The sequence below is a fragment of the Pyxicephalus adspersus genome, chromosome 2 (assembly GCF_032062135.1).
Source record: "Pyxicephalus adspersus chromosome 2, UCB_Pads_2.0, whole genome shotgun sequence".
Taxonomy (NCBI): Eukaryota; Metazoa; Chordata; class Amphibia; order Anura; family Pyxicephalidae; genus Pyxicephalus; species Pyxicephalus adspersus.
This window is the reverse complement of record NC_092859.1, coordinates 139,243,072-139,266,730: the sequence shown is the minus strand read 5'-3', so window position 1 is coordinate 139,266,730 and position 23,659 is coordinate 139,243,072. Positions and strand designations below refer to the sequence as shown.

The 23,659-nt window shown below is 37.2% G+C and overlaps 1 protein-coding gene across 1 annotated transcript in view; it reads right to left on the bottom strand.

Moving 5' to 3' along the window:
- PCSK6 (proprotein convertase subtilisin/kexin type 6) overlaps positions 1 to 23,659 on the bottom strand; it is a gene marked incomplete in the record, with an annotated part of 114,398 nt that overhangs the window by 52,732 nt on the left and 38,007 nt on the right. Inside the window, 3 exon segments of the mRNA XM_072402647.1 lie at positions 9,135 to 9,223; positions 9,831 to 9,907; positions 11,077 to 11,220. Coding sequence (XP_072258748.1) covers positions 9,135 to 9,223; positions 9,831 to 9,907; positions 11,077 to 11,220 — 310 coding nt within the window.

Genomic DNA, 23,659 nt, shown 5'->3' with positions numbered 1-23,659 from the left:
AGATTGCACATTCCGTACAGCACTGAGCATACAAAGAATTCCTTGAGTTGTAAACAGCCGTCTGCATTTATAGTAGGCCAGATTTAGATGTGATTTATTGGCTTTTCTTCCAAACAGAGGACGCAAAGCAATAGTGACATAGCTGAATAACTATTCTTATGGTTCACTTACTTTGACTCTGTTTTAGGTATTCCCCAGTGGTCTTCTTTAAAGGAAAAAGATAGGGAATTTTTGGCGAGTACATATTTGAAAAAATGGTTTCCTGTAAGGAATGTTTTAATATACGTTTCATGTATTTTAAAACTTGTATGTAAATGCATGAAACAGAAGAACAAAACACAATGAAGGTTTACAACACCAATCAGGCTTTTATTGCCATTTGTTTTTCCTACAAAGCAGGATTTAGATCCCAGATACAAAAAGTGCAAACACCTCCTGACTTCATTTAAATATAACTAAGGTAATTAACCTTCAATCACACATACATTATAAGCCATGGCTATACCCCCTCTAAGATGGCCAATGACAATGTATGCAGCTGTGAGTTCAAATTATAATGCGTTGCCCCCAAAAAAGTGATCCAGGCAACGATACATCTGTGCTGGTGAAAGGTATAAGATAAAGTGCTTCCTGTATATCAGCCCACCTTTACAGCACTTCTTAAAGGTATGGGACTGTGTTATATTTTCCAGAGGTTTTATGTCAGCCCACTTACCATTGCTTCCATGGAGTCTAAAACTTTTCAGGGGTGGTTGGCTAAGGGATATATTCTTTCTTGACTTTGATAAAGTGAAGACTTTCCACTCATTATGCTCCAGAAGTCAAATTATATCGCTATATTCCTTTACTCCCCTTGGCAAATTCCTCTGTTAACGCTTACAGAATTTAAACAGTGGTCCAGAAAGGATTCCCAAGCTCCAGGCCTTATATCATTATCAGTCTTCATAGTTGCCTTATAGGGCCCTGTATAAACTTTATCATATGCAACACTGGAAAAAAGTTGACCTCGGGGACAGACAAGATGACCACCTGGTCCCCTTGGCTTGAATATACCGAAACGAAGCCTGCTGCTCTATCCCTTTGGCAGCAATAGTTTACCTCAGATTTTGACCTTTCTTTCCCTTCTTTATGTCTGTTTCACTTCTAGCAATTTTGTTGTTGTTCTATTTTTGGCATTGATAGAATTTTCTTAAGCACTATTTGCGAGTTACCATCTTGGTTTAGATCTTTGCCTTTCAAGACTATATATTGTCTATTATTGTATTCCCCTTGAGTTTACCTCCCGTGTTTTTTTTTTCCTCCTCCAGTTATTTTTTTTTTTTGTACTATCCTAACTTTGGTGTTTTTTATTTTTATGAAGTCTCACTTGTCTTCTAATTTTTTTTTAATAATATTATTTGCTGTTTGGTATTTGCATTAACTGTGTATTTTTTCCACAATTACAAAATTTAGTAACAGAAAATGAAGGTCTAACAAATTATAAAATTGTAAAATTGTAAATATAAAATGTTCCAAGTTTTTATATATAAATCTCTGAAAACATATCTGGTAAAACATGCTCTTTATGCCCAAAAACTTTTAGTTCTAACTGCACATCCATATTAATTGGTACTTTTAATGTTATACTATTTATACATGTTTAATATGATACAGTTTTACTCAGTACAGTTTGTGTGAAATGTGAAGATTATGTTAAATTTGCATTTCAAAATAAAAGATTTTAATTAAAAAAAAATAATAATAATCAATTGCAACAAATGTATTGGCATCATTGAGTTCATTCCATTTAAAAATGTCAATCAGCTATCACAACTATATTACTGGGATAAGCATCATTTTCACAAAACACACCTCCAAGATATGTTAAAGGAATACTTTTAAAGCGACTGAAGTTTTACAAAGTAGTGTACTTGGCTACAATGAAGGTAACTGAACCAAATACACCACCTTCAAAAATGGCGATCAGTTGCTTTATGCAAGAGAATGAAGGGCTGGAGTCATTGAACTGAGCAATTGCACAGGGCCCACCTTCTCCAGAACCCCAACTGACAGAATGTCAGAGATATAATGAAATTAAAGTGTATTTCGGGCCCCCACTTCCTAATTACCCACACCCCCATTCTGTCTAAAACATTCCCCAGTCAGCAAAACTTATGATTTCCAATTTAGGATCAATACAATAAAATACAATGATCAAAGCACTTTTTGCCACTACATAAAATGTATTTATTCTTTTATCCCTCTAGAGTTCTAAAAGTAGTGATTCAATTAAAAAAAAAATAGAAATCAAGTTACAGATACATAAATATTCTCCTACAGCTCCTGTGCTTCCAGAAAATATGTTAGAAGGTAGTCTTTTGCAAACTTTCAGCAGTATACTTTGCATTTAAAAATAGCAAAATTGACTTGACCACCTGAAGTGCAAAAACATATTTATTGGTTATGTGCCATTAAGTGCCCCTGTATTTAAAAGATTAGCACGCAATTAACACTGAATAAATGGGAAAGACCTACCAAGAGGTAAAATATCTCAGCAGGCAAATACTGACCAGCAAATCCAAAGCCATCTCCCAGAGGCCAGTCTTATAAAAATAATCTACAGGAACAGCCAGTGGTAACAATTAGCAGGTATGTTCAAAACAAGTTCCTGTGATACTTTTAAATGTGCCATTTTGTCAGCAGTCTGGCATCCTGAGAACACCAATTTCTTAACTGTGGGTATTTGCACTTTGGAGGTTAGCACTCCCCGTGTTTACGTCGGTTTCCTCCCACATTCCAAAAACATGCAGTAAGGTTAAATGGCTTTCCCCCCAAAAAATGACCTTTGGTCCATAAATAATTAAACAGAGACAACTTTTTTCTAATTTTGGTTCTGTACATTACCACAATTCATTTTAAATGAAACAACTCAGGTGCAGTTGAACTGCAGACTTTCAGCTTTAATTCAGTGGGTTGAACAAAAAGATTGCATAAAAATGGGAGGAACTATAAAGCCTTTTTTATACAATCACTTCATTTCAGGGGGTCAAAAGTAATTGGACAAAATAAAAAGCTGAAAATAAAATGTTCATTTCTAATACTTGGTTGAAAACCCTTTGCTGGCAATGACAGCCTGTAGTCAAACTCATGGACATCACCAGATGCTGGGTTTCCTCCTTTTTATTGCTCTGCCAGGCCTTTACTGCAGCGGCTTTCAGTTGCTGTTTGTTTGTTGGCCTTTCTGTGCGAAGTTTAGTCTTCAAGTGAAATGCATGCTCAATTGGGTTCAGATCAGGTGACTGACTTGGCCATTCAAGAATATTCCACTTCTTTGCATTAATAAACTCCTGGGTTGCTTTGGCTGTATGTTTTGGGTCATTGTCCATCTGTATTATGAAACGCCTCCCAATCAATATGACTGCATTTTGCTGGATTTGAGCGGACAGTATGTCTCTGAACACCTCAGAATTCATTCAGCTGCTTCTGTCCTGTGTCACATCATGGATAAACACTAGTGTCCCAGTGCCATGGCAGCCATGCACGCCCAAGCCATCACACTGCCTCCGCCATGTTTTACAGATGATGTGCTATGCTTTGGATTATGAGCTGTTCCACGCCTTCTCTGTACTTTTTTCCTGCCATCTGGTAAAGGTTGATCTTGGTTTCATCTGTCCAAAGAATGTTTTTCCAGAACTGTGCTGGCTTTTTAGATTTTTTTTTTTTTTTTTTTAGCAAAGTCCAATCTAGCCTTTCTATTCTTGAGGCTTATGAGTGGCTTGCACCTTGTAGTGCACCCTCTGTATTTACTTTCATGCAGTCTTCTCTTTATGGTAGACTTGGATATCGATACGCCTACTTCCTGGAGGGGTTTATCTTTTCACCAGAGAATTAAATAGCAATTTCTCTGTTGGGTTTTTTCTTATTTTGCATCTTAAGGATGGCTTGTTTCACCTGCATGGAGAGCTTCTTTGACCGCATGTTGTCACAGCAAAATCTTCCACATGCAAGCACCCCCCCTCCCCCCCACACCGCTCAAATCAACTCCAGGCTTTTAATCTACCTTATTGATAATGACATAACGAAGGAATTGCCCACACCAGCCCATGAAATAGCCTTTGAGTCAATTGACCAATTACTTTTGAGCCCCTGAAATGAAATGATTGTGTAAAAAAAAGGCTTTAGTGCCTCACATTTTTATGCAATCTTTTTGTTCAACCCACTGAATTAAGGCTGAAAGTCTGCAGTTCAACTGCATCTGTGTTGTTTCATTTAAAGGTAATTGTGGTATTGGACAGAACCAAAATTAGAAAGTTGTCTGTCCAAATATTTATGACCTAACTGTATGAGTATGGTAGCGATATTAGATTGTGAGCTCCTTTAAGGGACAGCTAGTGACATGACTATGGACTTTATAAAGCACTGGGTAATATGTTGGGGCTATAATATTACTGTCTATACTCTCTATCAGACTCTTGTTGCTGCCCCTCATACACACAGAAAGATGGGGAAATATGAAAACTATGGGACTGCATTAACTACCTGGGCGGTTACCCTGATCCTGGTTCGGGGTAAGAAAACTTGCTAAAAGTGTTTACCCCGTACCAGGTTCGGGGTAGCTAAAAATAGAAACAAGCGTTACAGTGCAATTCGATTGTCATACAACATTGTATGACAAAAACACTTACCTTGTCCCTGCAGCTCCTCCAGGGACATCTGTCCTCTTCTGTCTTCTCCCAGCGTGTGCACCGACGATCTCCGGGGTTTCCCGAGTGAATACAGTATACCAAATTATTGCATTTTCAGTATTTTTTATTTATTTATGCATTCTTGTTAAAGCCGATTTTTGGGTTTTTTATTTATTTTATTATTAAAGTTAATTTTAACATGATTGTGCTTTCAAACTTTATTATATTCAGGATATCTACTAGACCCTTGTTCGGACATATTTCTGTAAGTTACAGGTCTACAGTTTAAAAAAAATTTCATGAAACACAGTGTACCGCTTTTGGTACAGAAATCCAGACATCAGTGAAACGCCCACGAGGTTAAAGTTTAAAGCTGAATTTCAAGCATATACTAAAAGGCACAAACAAATGCAGCTCTCTATACAATAATAAACCATGTCATGTATTTTTTTATCATTTGAAATCTCCTTGACAAATCTCCCTGCCATAAAGGTAACACATTTTGAAATTTGTCCTTTATAGTGGAACCAGATTGGCTACGAAGTGCAGGTCTGGGAGTCGACCAAATGTGCTAAATGAAATTGTATTGATAATGAACATGCCAAAAAGGAGAGAGCACAGTGAGCAGCAAATCTTTTTCAGAAGCCAGTCAACAGAATGAGGGTAGAAAAGGACACCAGTGTTTTAGTTCTACCATCTTCAACAGAAAATTGCTGTGCTTAGCAGCAGGCCTATGTAATTCTTAGAACGGGAGGGCCAGAAAAACTGTTGGAAAGCTGCTGCAAATAGGTCTCTTGGTGAAGAGGTTGCTAGACACAAGGGTCATACATTTTTGTTTTATTGGGAACATAGAGTGCATAAAATACATTATGATCAAATAGTTTCATTAGCAGTAACAATACACTAACCAAATATTAATCATAACACAACCACCTACTTGCAGAATTCACAATAAAATATAGGATAATGCTAACAAGACAAATTCTTCGACAGGTCAACAGCTGTATTTAAGGGTTTGCCTTGAGGTTAGATGAGTGGACTGCATTCCACATTTACATTTTCCTAGCTAGCTTTAGCAAATTAACCAATTTTATTAATTGCCTAAAGATGCTTTCTAAACTTGAAATAGAAATAGGATTTTGTACACCTACAATGAGAACAATGGCAAGAATGCAAATAATAAATGCAGAACAGACAGAAATTTAGAGCAAGAAACCTATTACAAATACAACGTGGGAACACCTGATCACAACACAGGAAAACTTCCATCTTCACAAACATCAAGCTGAAAAAAGCATATTTTCCATAGAGGATTACAAGAGTAACATACGCCGAGCAACACTCTAAGCTTAGGTGCTGTCAATTGTTGATGCTTTCCACTAGTTTCTGCAACAGCTCCCAAGCAGTTAATGACTGCAGGGTATTGTATAATATTTCAGATTAATCTCCTGAGTAGCAGTGTAGCATGTAACAGAGCAGCATTGTGCACCATTGACCCAAGATAGTGACTTGTTTAACCCTCTTGGCGATGAGCAGTGCTATGCTGCTAATCGCTGCCAGGATTCCAGTGCATGAAGAACATGGTGAGATACAGGACAAGCTGCACAATACACAGAAATGCAATGACGTGTGACTAATGACTGCTTTTCCCTGCTACAAGTTCCAGCTCATTGCCCAGGAGCAGGTGACGCACTATATAGAACGTACAGCTGTGTGTCCTCACACTAAAGGCATCAGAGGAACAATTCAAAGCCTAGTGAATAGACGTATTTATATATAAACAAAGAAGAAAAAGGAGTGTATTATGCAGCAATTATAGCAAGCCAGATTTTACTGGGGTCCATACACAGGGACAAGAGTGTTAACAGCTAAAAAGGATAGCAGGACAATAGGGAACACACAGTCAACAATACAGAGGGGAAAATGTGCTTTTAATTACCAACATGTCTTCCAGTGTTCGCGTGCGTTTTCTCTGGGCACTCGGATTTCCCCACACTTCCAAAAACATGCAGTTAGGTTAATTGGCTCCCCCAAGAAACTGTCTTTTGTATGTGGAAAATAATCAGCACAACCAAAGTGCAGCATAAGCTGCCAGCTGCTTGGCACAATAATAACACACAAGAACAATAAGAATAATAATAATAATAATAATAAAAAAAAATGTAATTACCAACATGAGCCTTTCCATGTGACTGCATCCCTGGTACCAATTTCAATCAACTAATCAATATTCTCCGACTGTTACTCAGTCCCCCTTATAATTACCATACATTAACACTACCTTTGCTTTCATGTTAACAATAAATTTTAAAAGTTGAAGTAGACTATTTAACGGAAGGCGGTTTTTAGATATCTGATTGCCTTTCTTTCTGATTATACAAAAGGGTAATCAGATTTTGGTACAGTGGCAAACATTACTTTAATCCCTGTACTGTAACTACCCTGAAGTGGTGATCAGAAACTCCATTCACTTGAACAGTGTAACTGATTGTCAAATTTTATACTGGCATATATGGGACTCATTTCTTTCAAGCATGGATGAAGTCTCCATTTTCCAAAGGCGTCAATTATGGTAAAGTGGCAGTCAGGGTGTTTTAAACAAATATTACTGGTGTCTATTGTGATTTATGGACTATTGGAGTGGTGATTGCTATTGGGCAAACTGAAGTGGTGACCCATGAGGTTTGCCACCATCAATGCAGAGTCAGCAGGGGGCTGTAGCAATAATTCCTAAAGTGACAATCATTATAACCCTTTATAATATATATATATATATATATATATATATATATATATATATATTGGAAAGTAAGTCTCACCAGCTAGCAACTTTGGAAGCAAGATTTCCTTAACATTCTACAGCCAGTCCAGAGGGTGCAATATTAGGTTTCCACCCACATAAGACAAACTGCTTAGATTCTGCATTCATAACCGGTGTAAAAGCGTTACAATTTAGGTATTTAAGCCATTTGGTTTAAGTCTCCAGGTGTGAACGCCTTAAACTTTCCACTTCATGAGTCAAGCAAAATCATGTCTCTTACATGCCAATTATTCCAGGTAAATCACATTTTTGTTGCATCAAATATTACATCTTCGTGAATCAGGCTCATATTATCTAATACATCTCATATAAAGCAAACATGTCACCCTGTTGGAGGTGGTTACAGCACTTCTAGCTTTGTGTATGTCCTGTTCTATATCTACAATGAAGAGTGCATCTTAGCCCAGGAAGCACCTTACTGACAGCAAGTCAGAGCTGATAGAACCGGTATGTCTGTACCTGGCCTGGGATCCTCTGTTTTACATTACCGGTTAGTGCGGGATCATACTCAATACCATTAAATAAAGTGTGTCAAAGACTATAAAGTTGCATGTTGTGGTGGGAAAAGAAAAAATGGGCAAGCTCAAGGATGTGAATCACAATGACAACTGTTGAATTACGATGGATAGACCAAGTAAGAGGATATCCAAAATGGCAGGTCTTGTGGGTGTTCCAATTCAGTGGTTGGTACCAAATGTGGTTCAAGAAAAGTGAACCAGAAAATTGGTAGCAAAGTCATGGGTGTCCAAGGTTCAATATTTTGCTTGGTGGAGTGGAGCTAGCCCAAAACTAGGGAAGGCTCATTGTAACACAAAATGCTATAAGAAAGGTGTCTGGAAACAATGAAACACAACTTTCAATGTATGGAGCGGTGTAGCCATGGCTTGGTGCTAATTGCTGTCTACCACAGAAAGATCCAACAATAGGCTCCATGGGTGTTAGAAGTAAACCATTAAGCAATTAAAAAAGGTGGGCTGATCTGATAAATTATGTTTTAATTTTAGTACCGTATTTCCCCAAAAAGAGGACCTACTCTGCAAGTAAGCCCTAGCATGCTAATCATGCAAGGGTGAAATATAGGCCCTCCCCCGAAAGTAAGCCATATTGGCTTCTTCAGAGGGTGCAGTTACGTGGTACATGGAGGGATACCAAGAGGAAGGAGAGAGCAGAGAGAGGAGGAGATTTTCAAAGCATCGGAGCAAGGAGTGAAGAAATTCCAGGGTTTATTAACCTACGGTACTCTGGTATGACACTACAACTAATAAGAGGTTGGTGAGTTCGCTTTTCAAAGGATCCTTGCTAGTATTTCATTCGTTAGCAGCAATGCATATTTATTGATTGATTTTTTTTTTTTTTTTTGCTTTTACCCAGATTTATATTGGTTACAGTTTGTGGTCAACAAAGCTTTGGAGGTTGTGTTTCTGTGTCTGCATGTTACTCTATGAGTCATATTTGAATTGTCAGCACATCTTTTTGTTATGTTACACTTGTTTGCTTATAAAGCTGTGTTTTTTCCATTAATCATTTTTGTCCATTCTTATTCATGACTTCTTGTATATAACAAAAAAATCTGATTTTGACAGGTCACAGGTAAAACAGAGGATAGTTTACAGTGTATAATACTTTTAAAGTACAAATATATCACTTACCACCAATCCTGGCATTGTATGCGATGCCCACAATGCAGTAGGAATTATTGGCAGATGCAGCCACTTCACCAGCACAACGAGTGCCATGTCTGCAGAGGTAAGAATGAAGATGTTACATTCAAATGCATTTCCTATCAGATTGAAGCTCTCAAACCTGCCAGGTAAAAGTCCTACACAGACCTTCAGATACAATAAGCCTTTCTAAATTATAGAAAATTAGCTGCACGTTACCCACTGCGTACTTTTTCCAGGAATTTCATTATTAGTACAACTAAAGCCATGTTAGCGTGCACCTTTCCATGCTTGGGGTCGGATTTATAAAATATGGGCCTCAATATTGCAAATAACATCCATAAGGTATATAAAGATGACTGCATCTTCATACACAATTGACAGCTGCAAATAGCCTTTCACAAGTTCTTCATAAAATAATTAAAAAAAATATGCACAACTCTGCAACACATGCACATTTCACCATGTTACATCTGTTTAAAAATAAGTTAATCCTGGTATTTAGCAATTCAACTATTATGTAAAAATGAACCACTGGGATCCTAAAATTTGTAATACAAAAATGCCCAGAATGTTTTCTTGTCCATGGCCTGCTTTTAAGTTACAGAAGTAATGTAGTTTTGACATCATGTCATCATCAGAAAATGCCAAGGAACATATAAGAAACAAATCAGCACAACACACTTATTTTCATTGCTGGCATCGTATCGTGGACTTGGGTCCTGGTCATCCCCATTCACATCATGGCTGGCATATGGGTCCTAAAACAAAATGGTCATTGGTGAAAAAAAAAGATTACTTTCTTAGCAAGCAAATTTTAAGAACCATGTTGCAATTATGATAAATCAAAATTAACTATATATAAAACATAAATCTTACAGCATCAAAATTATTTTCTTTCTGTCTGGACAGAGAAGGTCTTTTACAAGTAGGGAATTCCTGGCAGATATATGTTTAAGATACAAATTCTTTTTTTTATTTGAAAAAAAAATTGTATTTAAGCATAAAACTGCCTTTCTTTATAATTCCCTTCTTTGTCCAGAAGGTCAAGAAGTTTTTTGTTGTAATATCTCAGGGATATTGCAATCCATCAACACATTATATAGACTTTCAAGGGATTTACATTTTCTGTGTTCATCCTGTTAGTAATGCCTTTGTAGGTGTACCATTATGGGTTTTAGTGTGACGCTCGTTGTGTTTACACCAAAATGTAAAACACAAGAAAGAGGTCACCTCTTTGAAAATGAACAAGAACGTCATAGGCCTAAATGGGAGTCCTTTTTTTTTTTTTTACAACTGATTCCTATTGAGAAAAGTGTACAAGCAGGGAACATTATAAATTATATATATATATATATATATATATATATTTATTTATTTATTTTTTTTTGTAAAAGACCTGGGTAAAGTAGCAATGTTATTAATATTTTGAAACAAAGGCAGCCCTATGTATTATTATATATATCAAATTAAGAACTAGGAAAATTATTCAACAGCTACACACACTGCTGCATTTGGAATAGCATTTACTTATTAGGCAGCAGGTCCGGAGCCTGAAATAATAAAACAATGCAGCCACCACATCTAAGGACTGATAAGATGCAATGCGTGACATTTTTGTTTTGCGTTTATTACTTTGAAATCCGAGTTACAAAACTGGGGCTGGAGGTTGCATTAAAAAGCTTCAAGAAAGTCTGGAGCTGGATGAGAGCTTTACAAATGCTTAGTGAGAATCTCTAGGCATATATTACAGACAGCACGGGAGGGGGTTGCAAATCACCCCATACCTGAAGTGTACTGATAATTATGTGCAAAGTTATCATGCTTTTGCTGACATTGTAACACAATTGATTTAAATAAAACTAACACATAAAGGAGACATGCATGTCTCAGACAAGACAGCATGTATAACAGTTTAGCCAATACTTACATAATTATGAATGAGATCTGGGTGACTTCTTTCCACACCGTCATCCAAGATGCTGACCACCACATTCCTCCCAGTGTACCCTCTTTGCCATGCAGCCATGATATTCATTTCTGACCGGCAGCGGCTATTTTTGTCCCCACAATGCTGAACACAAAAACAGGATAAAACAAAAAAATCATGGAACTGGAGAGAACTATAAGTAAGGTACTGCAGATTATAAAGAACGTGAAAGGTACAAAAGCCAAATCTACAGTAACCAGGCTCATTTGCCCCACAATGATTTCATCTTTCAGCGGCTGGAGCCTAAATTCCTAGAAAGCATCTGATCATCAAATCCAAGTTTATATGTTCTACCTTTAGTAAATTTGTTTTCCCTTTTTTATTTTTTATATATATATATATATATATATATATATATATATATATACACACACATATATACATATACACACACACTGTTTTGTTATTTTATTTTTGTTTTTTTTGTGTTCTTCAGTCATTACAATATCACCTCTACTTCTTCCTGATGCGTTTAAAAAAATGGTTGATTAATTCATATGACATCCTAACAGGGTTGAATTGACAACTGTTAAAGGAGAGCTCCGGGAGATGCTCAGCCATGGAGTCCTCTAGGGCTGTCCAGGCTGTGTGAGTTGTCTTTGCACTGCCTGCTGGAGCCTTGGGGGTCCTCAAGAGGATGTCTAAGCTGTATGTGAAGAATTTACCACCCACCTGTACCAGATCAATATAAATATACAACACAAGCATATACATACACAACATGTTAGGTCAGCAAATGATCCCCCACACAATATACGCTGTCTAATAGCTGCCCCACCTTCCCCCCTACAGAAGAACATGGAGGGCAAAATAAAGTTACACCCCACTATTCTGTTAACACACAAAGTTGTTAGGGTCCGCAGATTTGGTATCTCTACTTTTTACAATCTTATCTCATCCGGTTTCCTCCCACATCCCAAATAATGCAGTTAGGTTATTTGTCTCCCCCACAAAATTGCCCTTAAGCTACGTACACACTTCCAATGGTTCTCACCCGATAATCGGCTCAGGGCCAATATCGGACGTACATCCAACATGGTTTGAGAATGTGGGCTGGTGCTTGATGTTACTTTGCTCTTCAATATACCTACTTCCTGCCAATGGACCTTGTGATGTGTTTGGGGAACTGTCTCTTGTCCAGTTGGCTGATTGGCCTTAATATGGGCTAATCTCCTGTCACGTCCCAAATATCTGATAAGATTTGAGCAGTATTTATGGCACTTTATGTTCCAACACACTGTGTACATATTGCAATGGCTGAAGAACACGAAAAAAAAAATGGTAGTCTCCATTATTTGGATACGGCATCTGTGTGTGGAAGCTAAATACACATCATTTGTATCAGTGAGTGCAAAAAGTCCCCTTTTATTGGCATCTGTTGGAGCACAAAGTCCCCTTTCTATCGGTGTCCATGGGAGCAAAATGTCGCCCATCACTGGAGTAAGCAGGAACATCAACAAACTTAAAACTTTACAAATAAGCTTTTAACATCAGATGAAGTCATGAAACGGCATGTTTTTAATAATAATCTACAGTTACACTTTGAGCAAATAACCAATGTACTGCCTATAAGGAAATACAAGTATAACAATACTGACATAACAATGAAATCTCTTCAATAAAGTTTACAGTGCCTCTTGCGGGTTTTATCTAATAATATTTGTAAAGCTGTTGTAAAAGACTTAGTACTAAAATACCAAGATTTTTTTATATCTTACAAAAATTCCATAGGCATTCAACAGTTTGCTAATGAAGACAGAATTTTATAGTGCTTATGACTTTTTTTTATATTAAATATATAAAAATATAGAAAATATGTGAGCATTAAAAGGTTCTTTAATGGATTACCAATCCACTGTGTTAATATGTTGTGGAAGTGCAGAATGAGAATTATTCTTGCAGGATCAGATATGGAGTTAAAAGAAGTTTATATCTCTCCTACCCATATTTCTATGTCATTGGAAATTTAACCCATTCTTCAAAGCTTTTTTTCATCTTGCAAATGCTATAAAAATGTATGTTTTCAAAAAATATAAAAACACACTTAAAACCCCAAGGCAAACTGAGCCTTTTTCTAGAAGGCTCCTAGAAGCCCTTCTGGGAACTAGCAAAACTATCATCATTCAGACCCCCTGTTTAGGTGTGCCACTTGAAATTGCCAAGGAGTGGGAGCTGGTTACAGGGAATCAGGGGTTTAAAACTAAGGAGTAGTCTGCACCAAGGGATGTCTACCATGGGGTGCTGGTCCAAATTCTGTATCAGGGCCCATAGATCTGTAGCTACGTCGACGTTTATAAACACATTTATTGTACCATTTACCAAATCTATATTTTCCTTAGGAAATACACTCAGATGCCCCCTCCCTGGATACCCCTGTGATTGCATGGATTCCAAAGGTAATACTGCCATAAATTACTCACTGCTAGATTTTCCAGGACACCTTAAGAGTTCTTTGGGAGTACATGCATAAATGGGTCAGACCTGGTTTGACAGCACAAGAAGTACTTACACAACATTAAAGTAGGTGGTTGTAATATTTAAGGTAATCTCTTAGGAACAAAAATATACATACATACACATACATACATCCAATATCAGGTAAAGAACAAGAACAATGATTATCGGAAGAGTTCTCATCTCTGTGGTTCTAAATATCAGACACCAGCCGCTGTCTAAACCCACCTCACTTTGCACATAAAATGTATTTTGGGCAGACACCCTAGGATCACTTTGGGTCAAGCTTCAAGGCATATGTGATTTACTAGTTTGTTATGACAAGTACCACCAAATTCACACTTCCTGATTAGAGGCAGCTTTTAGCTTATAAATTAGCATTTATTAAAACAGACCTAAAATAGAAAACTGCAAATCTCCATTTATGTTGTGTTGCTGGTATATCCGCCTACACGCACTGCAAAGTACCGGAATGCCACATCCAGAAGAATACATAAGATTATCTAAAAATTAAATATTGAGTTTTTTTCCATAAAACATCTAACAAGCAACCATTAGATATTCTTTTAAAGCATTCTTGCAGATAAAGTTAATATACTTGACACAATATGACTTGATACAAAAACACATAAAACTTACATGGTGTATTCAATCTTAATCCAAGTTAACAAAAATGCAGATTTTACCAGGATGTGAAACTTATGAAATTACAATCAGGTGATCCAGGTTATATCCATGATAATAGGCTGGTGAAAAAAAAGTTATTTAAACCTTATACAAAGATTGATGTTTTTACTATTGATGTGTTTGGTGTCAAAGCATTATAAGCCCCATGTAAAGGTTGTGTATACCGAGCAAGGAAGTAAGCGTGGCCCCAGATACTCCTCCACCCATTTAAAGACGGACCGACAGCAGTCACTTCCTTGTTTGGGTGGCTGCTACCAATCCACCCATGCTAAAACAACAAACGATATTGCTACTCAAACTTTTGACAACTTGTGCAATCTATGCACTCCCACTTTCCACCCGAGGTTTTAAGGCTCTACCTGATGCTTTAATCAAGAACCCTGTTGGCTGTCAGTACCAACCTAAATACGTTTCTACACAGTAGCCACAGACGGTACGGGTTATATAATTCAGATGTCTGAATACACAAAGGTTTAAACTAATATATAACACCCATGGCTTATATACAGAACTACCTCTGACTGGGTACACTAAAATTAATATATTTTAACATCTGATAACTAAGATCTGGATATAAATACATGTTTATAGTGGGACTACAACTAAAGCCCATCACCAAGCTATTCCAACAACATTAACTAGAACTTCCAGACATTTTCTTCAAGTTTTGATTTGACCTTTTTTCACAAAATTGAATATTCACTGATGTTCACTCTATTCCCATTTGGTCAAGGATGTTAGCAATCTCATAAAGTGACTCAATCCTCTGAGGAAGCCCCTCTTGGGGCGAAACGCGTCAGGAACTCTGAGATACTCTACAGAACAATGTCTACATGAAATATTATATTGACCTGCTCTTTATCACTTTGATACTTAATTGTACCATCACCACTAGCATAGAAGGTCTATGTTAGGGTTGGGGTCAAGGTTTTCATCTACTTTAATAAAATTCTGAATCATTTAAAGGCCTATTAAAGCCTGTCTTTTTCCCTGCTTTTCCCCTCCTTCACCCCTCCCATACCTAGCAAGGGATTTAAAGAGATAGTCGTTGATGAAATTATTGGAACTGAACCATTCCACTGTAAAGAAATAACTGCTACATGTCTAGGGCAAAATCAGTCCAAAAGCTGAATGATGGTGAATGGTTGAACCAACTAAAACAACATTAGAGGTGCTAGTGAAAAAGTCTTCACAGTTTAAAAATGATATCCCAACAGTGTATTACTACAGCTTGCCACACAATAGAAAGACCAAGACCAGTCTAATATTGATAAATCAAAGACCGTTTATCCACATTAACAGAAATCTACGGAACAAACTGAAGAGCATTTCAGAAGAGGAACCCCATACCAACTTTAAAGCATGGTGGCAAAAATGTTATTGTTTGCAGTTGCTGAATCTGGGCAGTTTGTAGTTAAGTCAACTATGGATTCTGCATTACAGGTAGTCCCTGGGTTACATAAGAGATACGGACTGTAGGTTTGTTCTTAAGTTGAATTTGTATGCAAGAACAGGTACATTATTTTATTAAATGCAATTGGGACAGAGGTTTGTCCCAACATATTATTAGGCAGTGTGGTGTCAAATACTGTATAAAATTCTCACTGTGAGCTAATCACGGTGGGCAGCATGGTGGCCCAGGGGTTAGAACTCCGGCCTTTGCAGTGCTAGGTCCTAGGTTGGAATCCCAGTCACGACACTATCTGTATGGAGTTTGCAGGTTCTCTCCGTGTCTGGGAGCGTGGGTTTCCTCCGGGTACTCCAGTTTCCTCCCACATCCCAAAAACATGCAGTTAGGGTTATTGGCTTCCCCCTAAAAAAATTGACCCTAGACAACATTAATGACATATGACTATATAGTAGGGACATTAGATTGTGAGCTCCTTTGAGGTACAGTTAGTGACACGACTATGGACTTTGTACAGCGCTGCGTAATATGATGGCGCTATATAAATACTGTGTAATAATAATAATAATAATAATAATAAAAAAAAAAAAAAAAAAAAAAAAAAAAAAGCAAAAAAAAAAAAAAAAGATATTCGGTAACTTCTGGAGCAAGCTGTAATTTGATATGCAAAAAGAAGGTCATTAAAGAAAGTTACAAAGTGTTACAGATCACCTCAGCTGTGTTGAGCAAAAGACTTTTGTAAGTCATGCAATCCACGCCCCCCCCCCCCAAATCAAACATCCATCCTGCACACGAGCGAGCAGGGTAGCCCCGTTCGTATCTAAGAGTTGTCCGTATGTCGGATGTCCTTGGGGACTACCTATATATGAAAGTGTGCTTAGGGAGAATGTGTCCAAATGTTGACACTAAAATAGATACCAACACAATAATGCAAATCAAAGTATATTAGCAGATCCACCAAGGAATGGCACTAAAGAAATAGAGGGTTGTTATACCCTAGTCAAAGCCCCTTTTGAATACAATAGAAATGTTACAGGGGATTTCAAATAGGCATTTCATGAAAAGGAACCAACATTTTCACTAAAGGAGTTTTGTGCAGTGATAACAAAGTTCACTGAATTAACATCAAATGCTAAAGGGAAGTTCTACAAATAGCCCTAAGGAAACAATGCCAGCTTATTCATGAGGCCAAGGCTGAATTTACTCTTTGTACAAATACCATTATAACTATTGATATTTTTGTTGAATAAATTATTGAATAACAAAAAACAAACATTTCTTTTGTTTTTATTCAAATATATCAAATGTATCTGTAGGCACTGTTTAAATATGCTTAATAAGCCAATTTCCATGGGTGGTGTACATATTTTCACATGACTATAAGCATTAAAGTAAAAAGACATTTATTGACTTACATTAACTAAATTACAGATAAATTATTCAAAAAAGCAGTTCCAGAGTACAGATAGTCCAAGAAAAAAAAGACAGCAGTACTCCTACAGGCTTTTAAAAGGCCCTTCCGTGAGGCTGCAGCCTTTTTTCCACTTAAATCCATACAAACACTTCTCTGAAAACTAAGCCTGTTCTTATAACCTGCAATTTAACACCATTAGATTTAGGACGCATCAGAAATTAAGGATGCCGGCATTTGGCAAGCACAACCAAAAGATTCACAAGGCTTATGAAAATCTCCTTCACTTAAATGCACACTTTCAATGGCTGACCAATTATTACCTTTAACAAAAACTTCTGAAACTTTTTCATTTGGTTGTCAACTGATCCTGGAAGGTGTGACAAGGAAAATAACACTAGTACATAAAATCATTAAAAGGTTATCAGATAGTGCTACTAGCATTAGGAAAGCGAGAAGACAAGTGCTTTATATCATTTGGGAATGAGAGCAGAAGATGCTCAATTTTTCTTGTACCTTTGCTGCAGAAATACCCTGAAATTTTTATCAGTTAGGCCGCTATACCCTGTTAAAAATGCAAATAGGGAAGTTTAAAGTCAACACAATACATCTCATGCTTGAAAAACAATTGCTTTTTATGTGCATGGTCTAAGACTAGAGTGCTTCAGCTGCCATGGCAATTTTCTTTTAATTTTTGTATAATTGATGAGAACTCTGGATGCAAGGCGTGTTCTAACTTACAATCACTAAGGGACACTAAACAGTACTTATCTGCAAAAGAATGTTAGTGCCACATACCTGCTATGTAAAGTGGGCCAATATTTACATAGGGATCCTTCCATTTTTCCAGTCCAGGTGCAAACGAATGGTAATGAGTGCTGCAAGCACCTTTCCCCAGCAGAAGACAAAGCTCTGGGTGTCCTCTAGTCATGTGACAAATGCCAGGCATACACTTTTTAGGTTTGGGTACAGTGGATAAAGAATGAGAACACTGATCATATTTATTCTAGCTATTTGTGTTCTCAGTTTGGAGAGAAATGGAAGCCGGTAATTATCCATCTGACTGCTGTCGATGAACAAATAGCCCACCTCCTATTCCAGAGTCTGCTATATAGTTTTGATTTCCCCTAGTACTGTCCTTGTGGCATCAGTTACATAAAAAAGAAATATCATAAGAATTCAACAAATAAGGGTAGCTTTATTTACGAGTCTCAAAGTTACCATAAGCAAGCATATATTACATAACCCAATTGAAGTAATGAAACATTCAGTAATATAGGAATTGTCTTAACTTTTTTTTATTGTCCTAATGTCCCTTTTATGTTTTACAGAATAAAAAAAAAAAAAATTACTTGACCAGTATATTTTACAAACCAGTAACACACATGCCGACATCACAATTTGACTATTACACAGCAGTTTCAAATACATTAGTGGACTTCTTGCACTAAATGCTATTTGCAAGTTTAAAAAAAAATATCTTTTAATCATATGGCAGTACAGGAACACAAAACCGTGCCAGACAAACTGGGCTACAATAGTATTGCTGCACATTAAAAGATAAATTGCTCATTGGTCAGAAAAAGTTGGACTAAATTATAGGAGGAATGCTGAGGGTTGAGACTCCACTTCTATAAACCCAATCAGCTTAGATCTTCGCATATTTATAAAATTAAACACCTGTTGATTTCTCATTTAACAAACCAATTTCCGCCCTTTAAAACATGCAAATTAACTTTTCGGAGGTGAAAAATTAAAACGATGCCTTAATTGGATTTACATAACTGAACAGATCGATTCATTATGCATTGCTATACATATGACACCTAAGGAATAATTCCGTCACCTATTGTATGAAGGTTGGCGCTGAATACATAAAAACGTCTCTTGTTGCAATAAGAGTTTGTATTCAGCATTTGTCTTAGAAAATATTTATTCTGCATTCCAAAACTCAGTTTTTTATCTGTTCAATGCGTTATCATATATTCACATCTATTTAAACAAAGCTGTGCAAATACTGAACCTTTAACACTAATTTGGGAATCAATGATAACTGCTTGGTATAGTTGTTCATATACTTGCAATCCTACAATCTGTAGCATGTAATTGGTAGCTGCCATATCCCCCGTACAATTCCCAGGCTCGGGGAAGTGGGTGGGCTAGGTCCCTGGACGCAACCCGCCCACTCTCCCATTGCAGGCTCAGATCTGCGATGGGAGAGTGGGTGGGGTTGTGTCAATGATGTCACTCTGGGGGGGTGTTTCTCCCCCTTTAAGCAACACCCGGCTCCCTGCGCATGCGCGGACGGGAGACTGTGATTTTAGTGGTCTGCGGGACTGAAAAAGTTGGCAACCACTGGTTTAGAGGTTGGCACTCTTTGCAGGACTAGGTCCCAGGTTCAAATCTTGGCCAGGGCACTATCTGCATGGAGATTGCATGTTCCCCGTGTTTGTGTGGGTTTCCTCCGAGGACTCCTTTTTCCTCCCACATTCCAAAAACATGCAGTTTGGTTAATTGGCTTTGACAAAAATTGGCCTTAGACTGTGGTAATGACATATGACTATGGTAGGGACATTAGACTGTGAGCAGTCATCAACACCCGCCAACACACATACACACCCTACAAAATACCAAGACCATAATATAGGTTAATAGGCCTTTTATTAAACAAACATAACTTATTATAAATGATATAATCATAAATAACCATGAATAACAACAAAAAGACATTAAAACAACCTTTTATTAAATACCATAAACATAACCAAAAAATTACCTTTAATAAACCTTCTACCAAATTTAAGTTCTCTGGTTACTGGTCCTCAAAGGCTCCACAATTTTACCCCCTTTTCTTTGGGTCTGCACCACCGTGATATATGCTCCCAGTCGCAAACAACCAGCTCAGGAACGATACCAACGGCATTCACAGCACTTAAAACCAAAAAAAACTTTTTCAACCTTCCAATAACTTAATACCAGAGACTCCCAACACCATAGATGGGTCTCACTCCTACTGAAAACATCAACCATCCAACTTCCCTCGAGGACCTCTAGTCACACTTCACTCATGCTACCTGCCTCTCTAAACTTCCCCTTCAATTTACCCTTCCACTGCCAGCTCCCTATTCCCTCATAGTTATGAAGGCCTTGCACTAATCCTTACTGCGTTTCCCCGCTTCAGGCCTTTCTTGACTATGGACTTTGTAAAGCGCTGCATAATATGTCGGCGCTATATAAATACTGTCTAATAATAAGGCAAGCAGTGATGAGTACACCTGAAGGAGTACTCTTAAAGCAAAAACAGCTTTAAGATTAAAGCCTCATATGGAAGACGACTTTTGCAATAGTAAACAGACAGACAGGTCTCTCTCACCTTTCTTTTTCATCAGTTTTTTATCCCTTTCCTAAATGCCAAGAGAAAGCATCTAGTTTTTCCCTGCCTATCCACCTAAATGTTGGCTCATTTCTTTATCCTATTGTATATTTACCAGTTTGAAGGCCACGACAGGCTGCAATTTTAATTACAGGTTAATTTACTTTGTAGTCAACGAACAACGTAACCCAATTACAAATTCATAATCATTCTTTAATACCTAAAATTATATTGCCCCTCTTTTTTTATGAACTTTTTAATGTGTATATTACGTTCAACTTTTTTTAGTTTTAGAATTGCAATACTGGTGATGAATGTGTACCTTTAAAAGTACCTAATGCCATGTCCCCATTGGTGACATCAAAAACTGAGACAGCAAGTGTAATCCAAAATTTAAAAGCTGTCACCAGAACAAGAGGTGAGGGGAATATGGAGACTGGTTCCAATAACAGCTCTTCAAAGGTAATTGTCCTCAACTTCCTGCTGCACGGGACAAAAAGGTAAACTATTTCTCCCCGGTGGTGCACAGGCAAACACTTTCCTATTTCATTTTATACAATTAAAAAATAAAAACACATTTTCGCTCTATGTACTTTAGTTAATCTGATCTTGTAAGAACCATGAAAAGTTTAAACTGAGCAAAAAAAAGTAACATTCCATGAAAACCACATGTCAGAAATAATAGATTTAGAGATGTAGGAAGCAGAATTTATATGCAAAATGTCAAACCTGCTAAAATACAAAGTTATTGTATGCTGTAAAATCTTACATTTGCCAGTAAAAGTTAGGCCTGACCCCAATCTCATCTTTTCTTGATGGCTAGGCTCAGGGACAGTTTGACATGCTTGACTTCCACTGGAAAATCATGGTTTGCATTTCAATGCAGCTGTCTATCCCTAAAGATAAAATAACCTAAACTTGCTATGTTTTTGTGCCTTTTACTTGGTATGAAAGCCATTATTTACACTAAAGGTTGTTGAATATACAGGTGAAAATCAGGTTCTAACCATTACAATGCATTGTATAAGAAAAGCTAAAAAGTGAGACCTTTGCAGATTAAAGAAACTTGAACAAGGATTGCATACAAAATGCAGCATATCAGTGTAAAATGTTACCATTTTTGCAAAAAAGAAAACATGGTGTCTTTAACATAAGGATCTGAGCCGAAAACTATACCATCACCAAAATGGTTAAATACAGCCTTTACTTATTACAACTTGTACAAGAAGCCTGAGGATGATTATGTCAGTCATTAGGATGTCGATGCTGCAGAGTTCGTGTCAAAACCTATGTTTTGATTTCTTCCTTCTCCAACACTTGCTCAGAATATTATCGTGTTCCATGTCTCTCATCTTCATTCATTATTAATAGTCATTTAATGTCTTGCATGTTGAATAGAACCCCGAGAGCTTGTCGGAGCCTTGAGCAAGTCTTGCTCATCTCCTGCTCAAGTCTCTAGGGGGTATGGGAGGGCGAGCATCAGAAAGCCTGCGTACAACGCCCTGCAGCTGCTGAGCCTGCTGTGACAAGCATGGGCGAGAGTGAAATGACAGATGGCCCAAAGGTCTTTTATTACTGAATGTGAACACCTGACAGCACATGCACTGCTGCAGAATACAGCATTATAGGGTGATGTAGGTCAACCCATAGCACAAGCACAGGAGTAATCAACATTTACAGAAATTCTATGTTTAGGAAAAATATTAAATGAAATCCTGAGAGCAAAGTTGAAATGCAATTTTTTTCCGAATTCTTGGAAAGAGCTGAGAAGAATTAAATTTAATGGTCCCCATTGCAGGAGATTCTAGGTGACATGACTTTTGAGGCTGGTAAACACAAGCAGTATCTGTTTTTCTTTCAGATAGACTGCAAATCCAGTATAACAACTATGGAAGCTGCAGTGAATAAAAAGTAAAATCTTCTCCAGACTAATCACAAACCACTGAACTTGCCTGTTGTAGGTAATTTAAAAAGTAATCACATCACAATCGAAAGTGTATATGTTGTGTCATGCGTATAAAAAATTAAAATCAGACAGATTACAATCACTTTCAACCAAAACATTTGGAAGGTCACAATATTTGTACACAAATATACAATGTTTCGGTCCACCAGACACAAATTTGGCAGTGGAGCTGATCCTGTCTCAAGTATTCAAAGAAGAAGGTGAAATAAAATGTTTACAATGGTAGTATTTATGGATAGATGGGGAACAGTTTTCTTTAGGATAGGATATTTCTTTATACTTTAGAAACCTATATCATATATATTTATATCAATATATTTATATCAATATATATATATATATATATATATATATATATATATATATATATATATATTGATTTGGAATTGACTTGGAATTGCCACTGCAAGCCATGCCTCAAAATCTGATTCTTCATATTCTGACCCAAGAAACATGCTTAATCTCATCACAGACATCCCATGGCCCATCTCAGTTTGACATTTTACTGGGTTTACCCCTGCCTTTAACCACATATAAGAACTACACTTGCCGTGCTGTAGCATATCAAAGTATATGTAAGACCTCAGACTACTAAAAGATATACAGCATGTCTGTGGTTAATACATTGTTTCCAGTGTGCTTTGTATTTTCCATATACACCTGTATACTATTTCTACAAGAGTTGTCAAACCCTTTCATGTGTGTTGCCTGGCTAGGAATTAACCCTTCTGTGGATCATGCTGATAATGCCAGGCCATTCCCCCAGTTGCTACTGCCTCAAATGGATTTCAGTACTCCATGTGCAACTTGTTTGATAAATCTCTATGCACTGTTCCTTTTCTCTGTCTACAAATTACAAAACATCATGCAGACTCTTGAACCAAAAAAAAAGGAAGTGCCATCAGACTGAAATGGTCAGAACATTGGAAGGTAAAATATATTTTTTGCTTAAGATTTGTACAAAGTATTATACTGATGCTGAAACACACTTGGGATCTAATTGAGGGGGGATATTTAGTTGAAGAATTTTATATTACTTAAATAAATTAATTCCCCTAAATACCCCTACAGATCCTGTATATCCGGAGTGTGCTGCTTTTAGATTTCAATGTACTCTAGATCAAGGTTCTGCTATGCCTGATGACTCTTTCCTGGGTGCTTGTGTAGCCTAGCTCCAAAAAGGGACCAGCAAATTGAGTCTACTGTTTTCCTTGCCACCTGCTC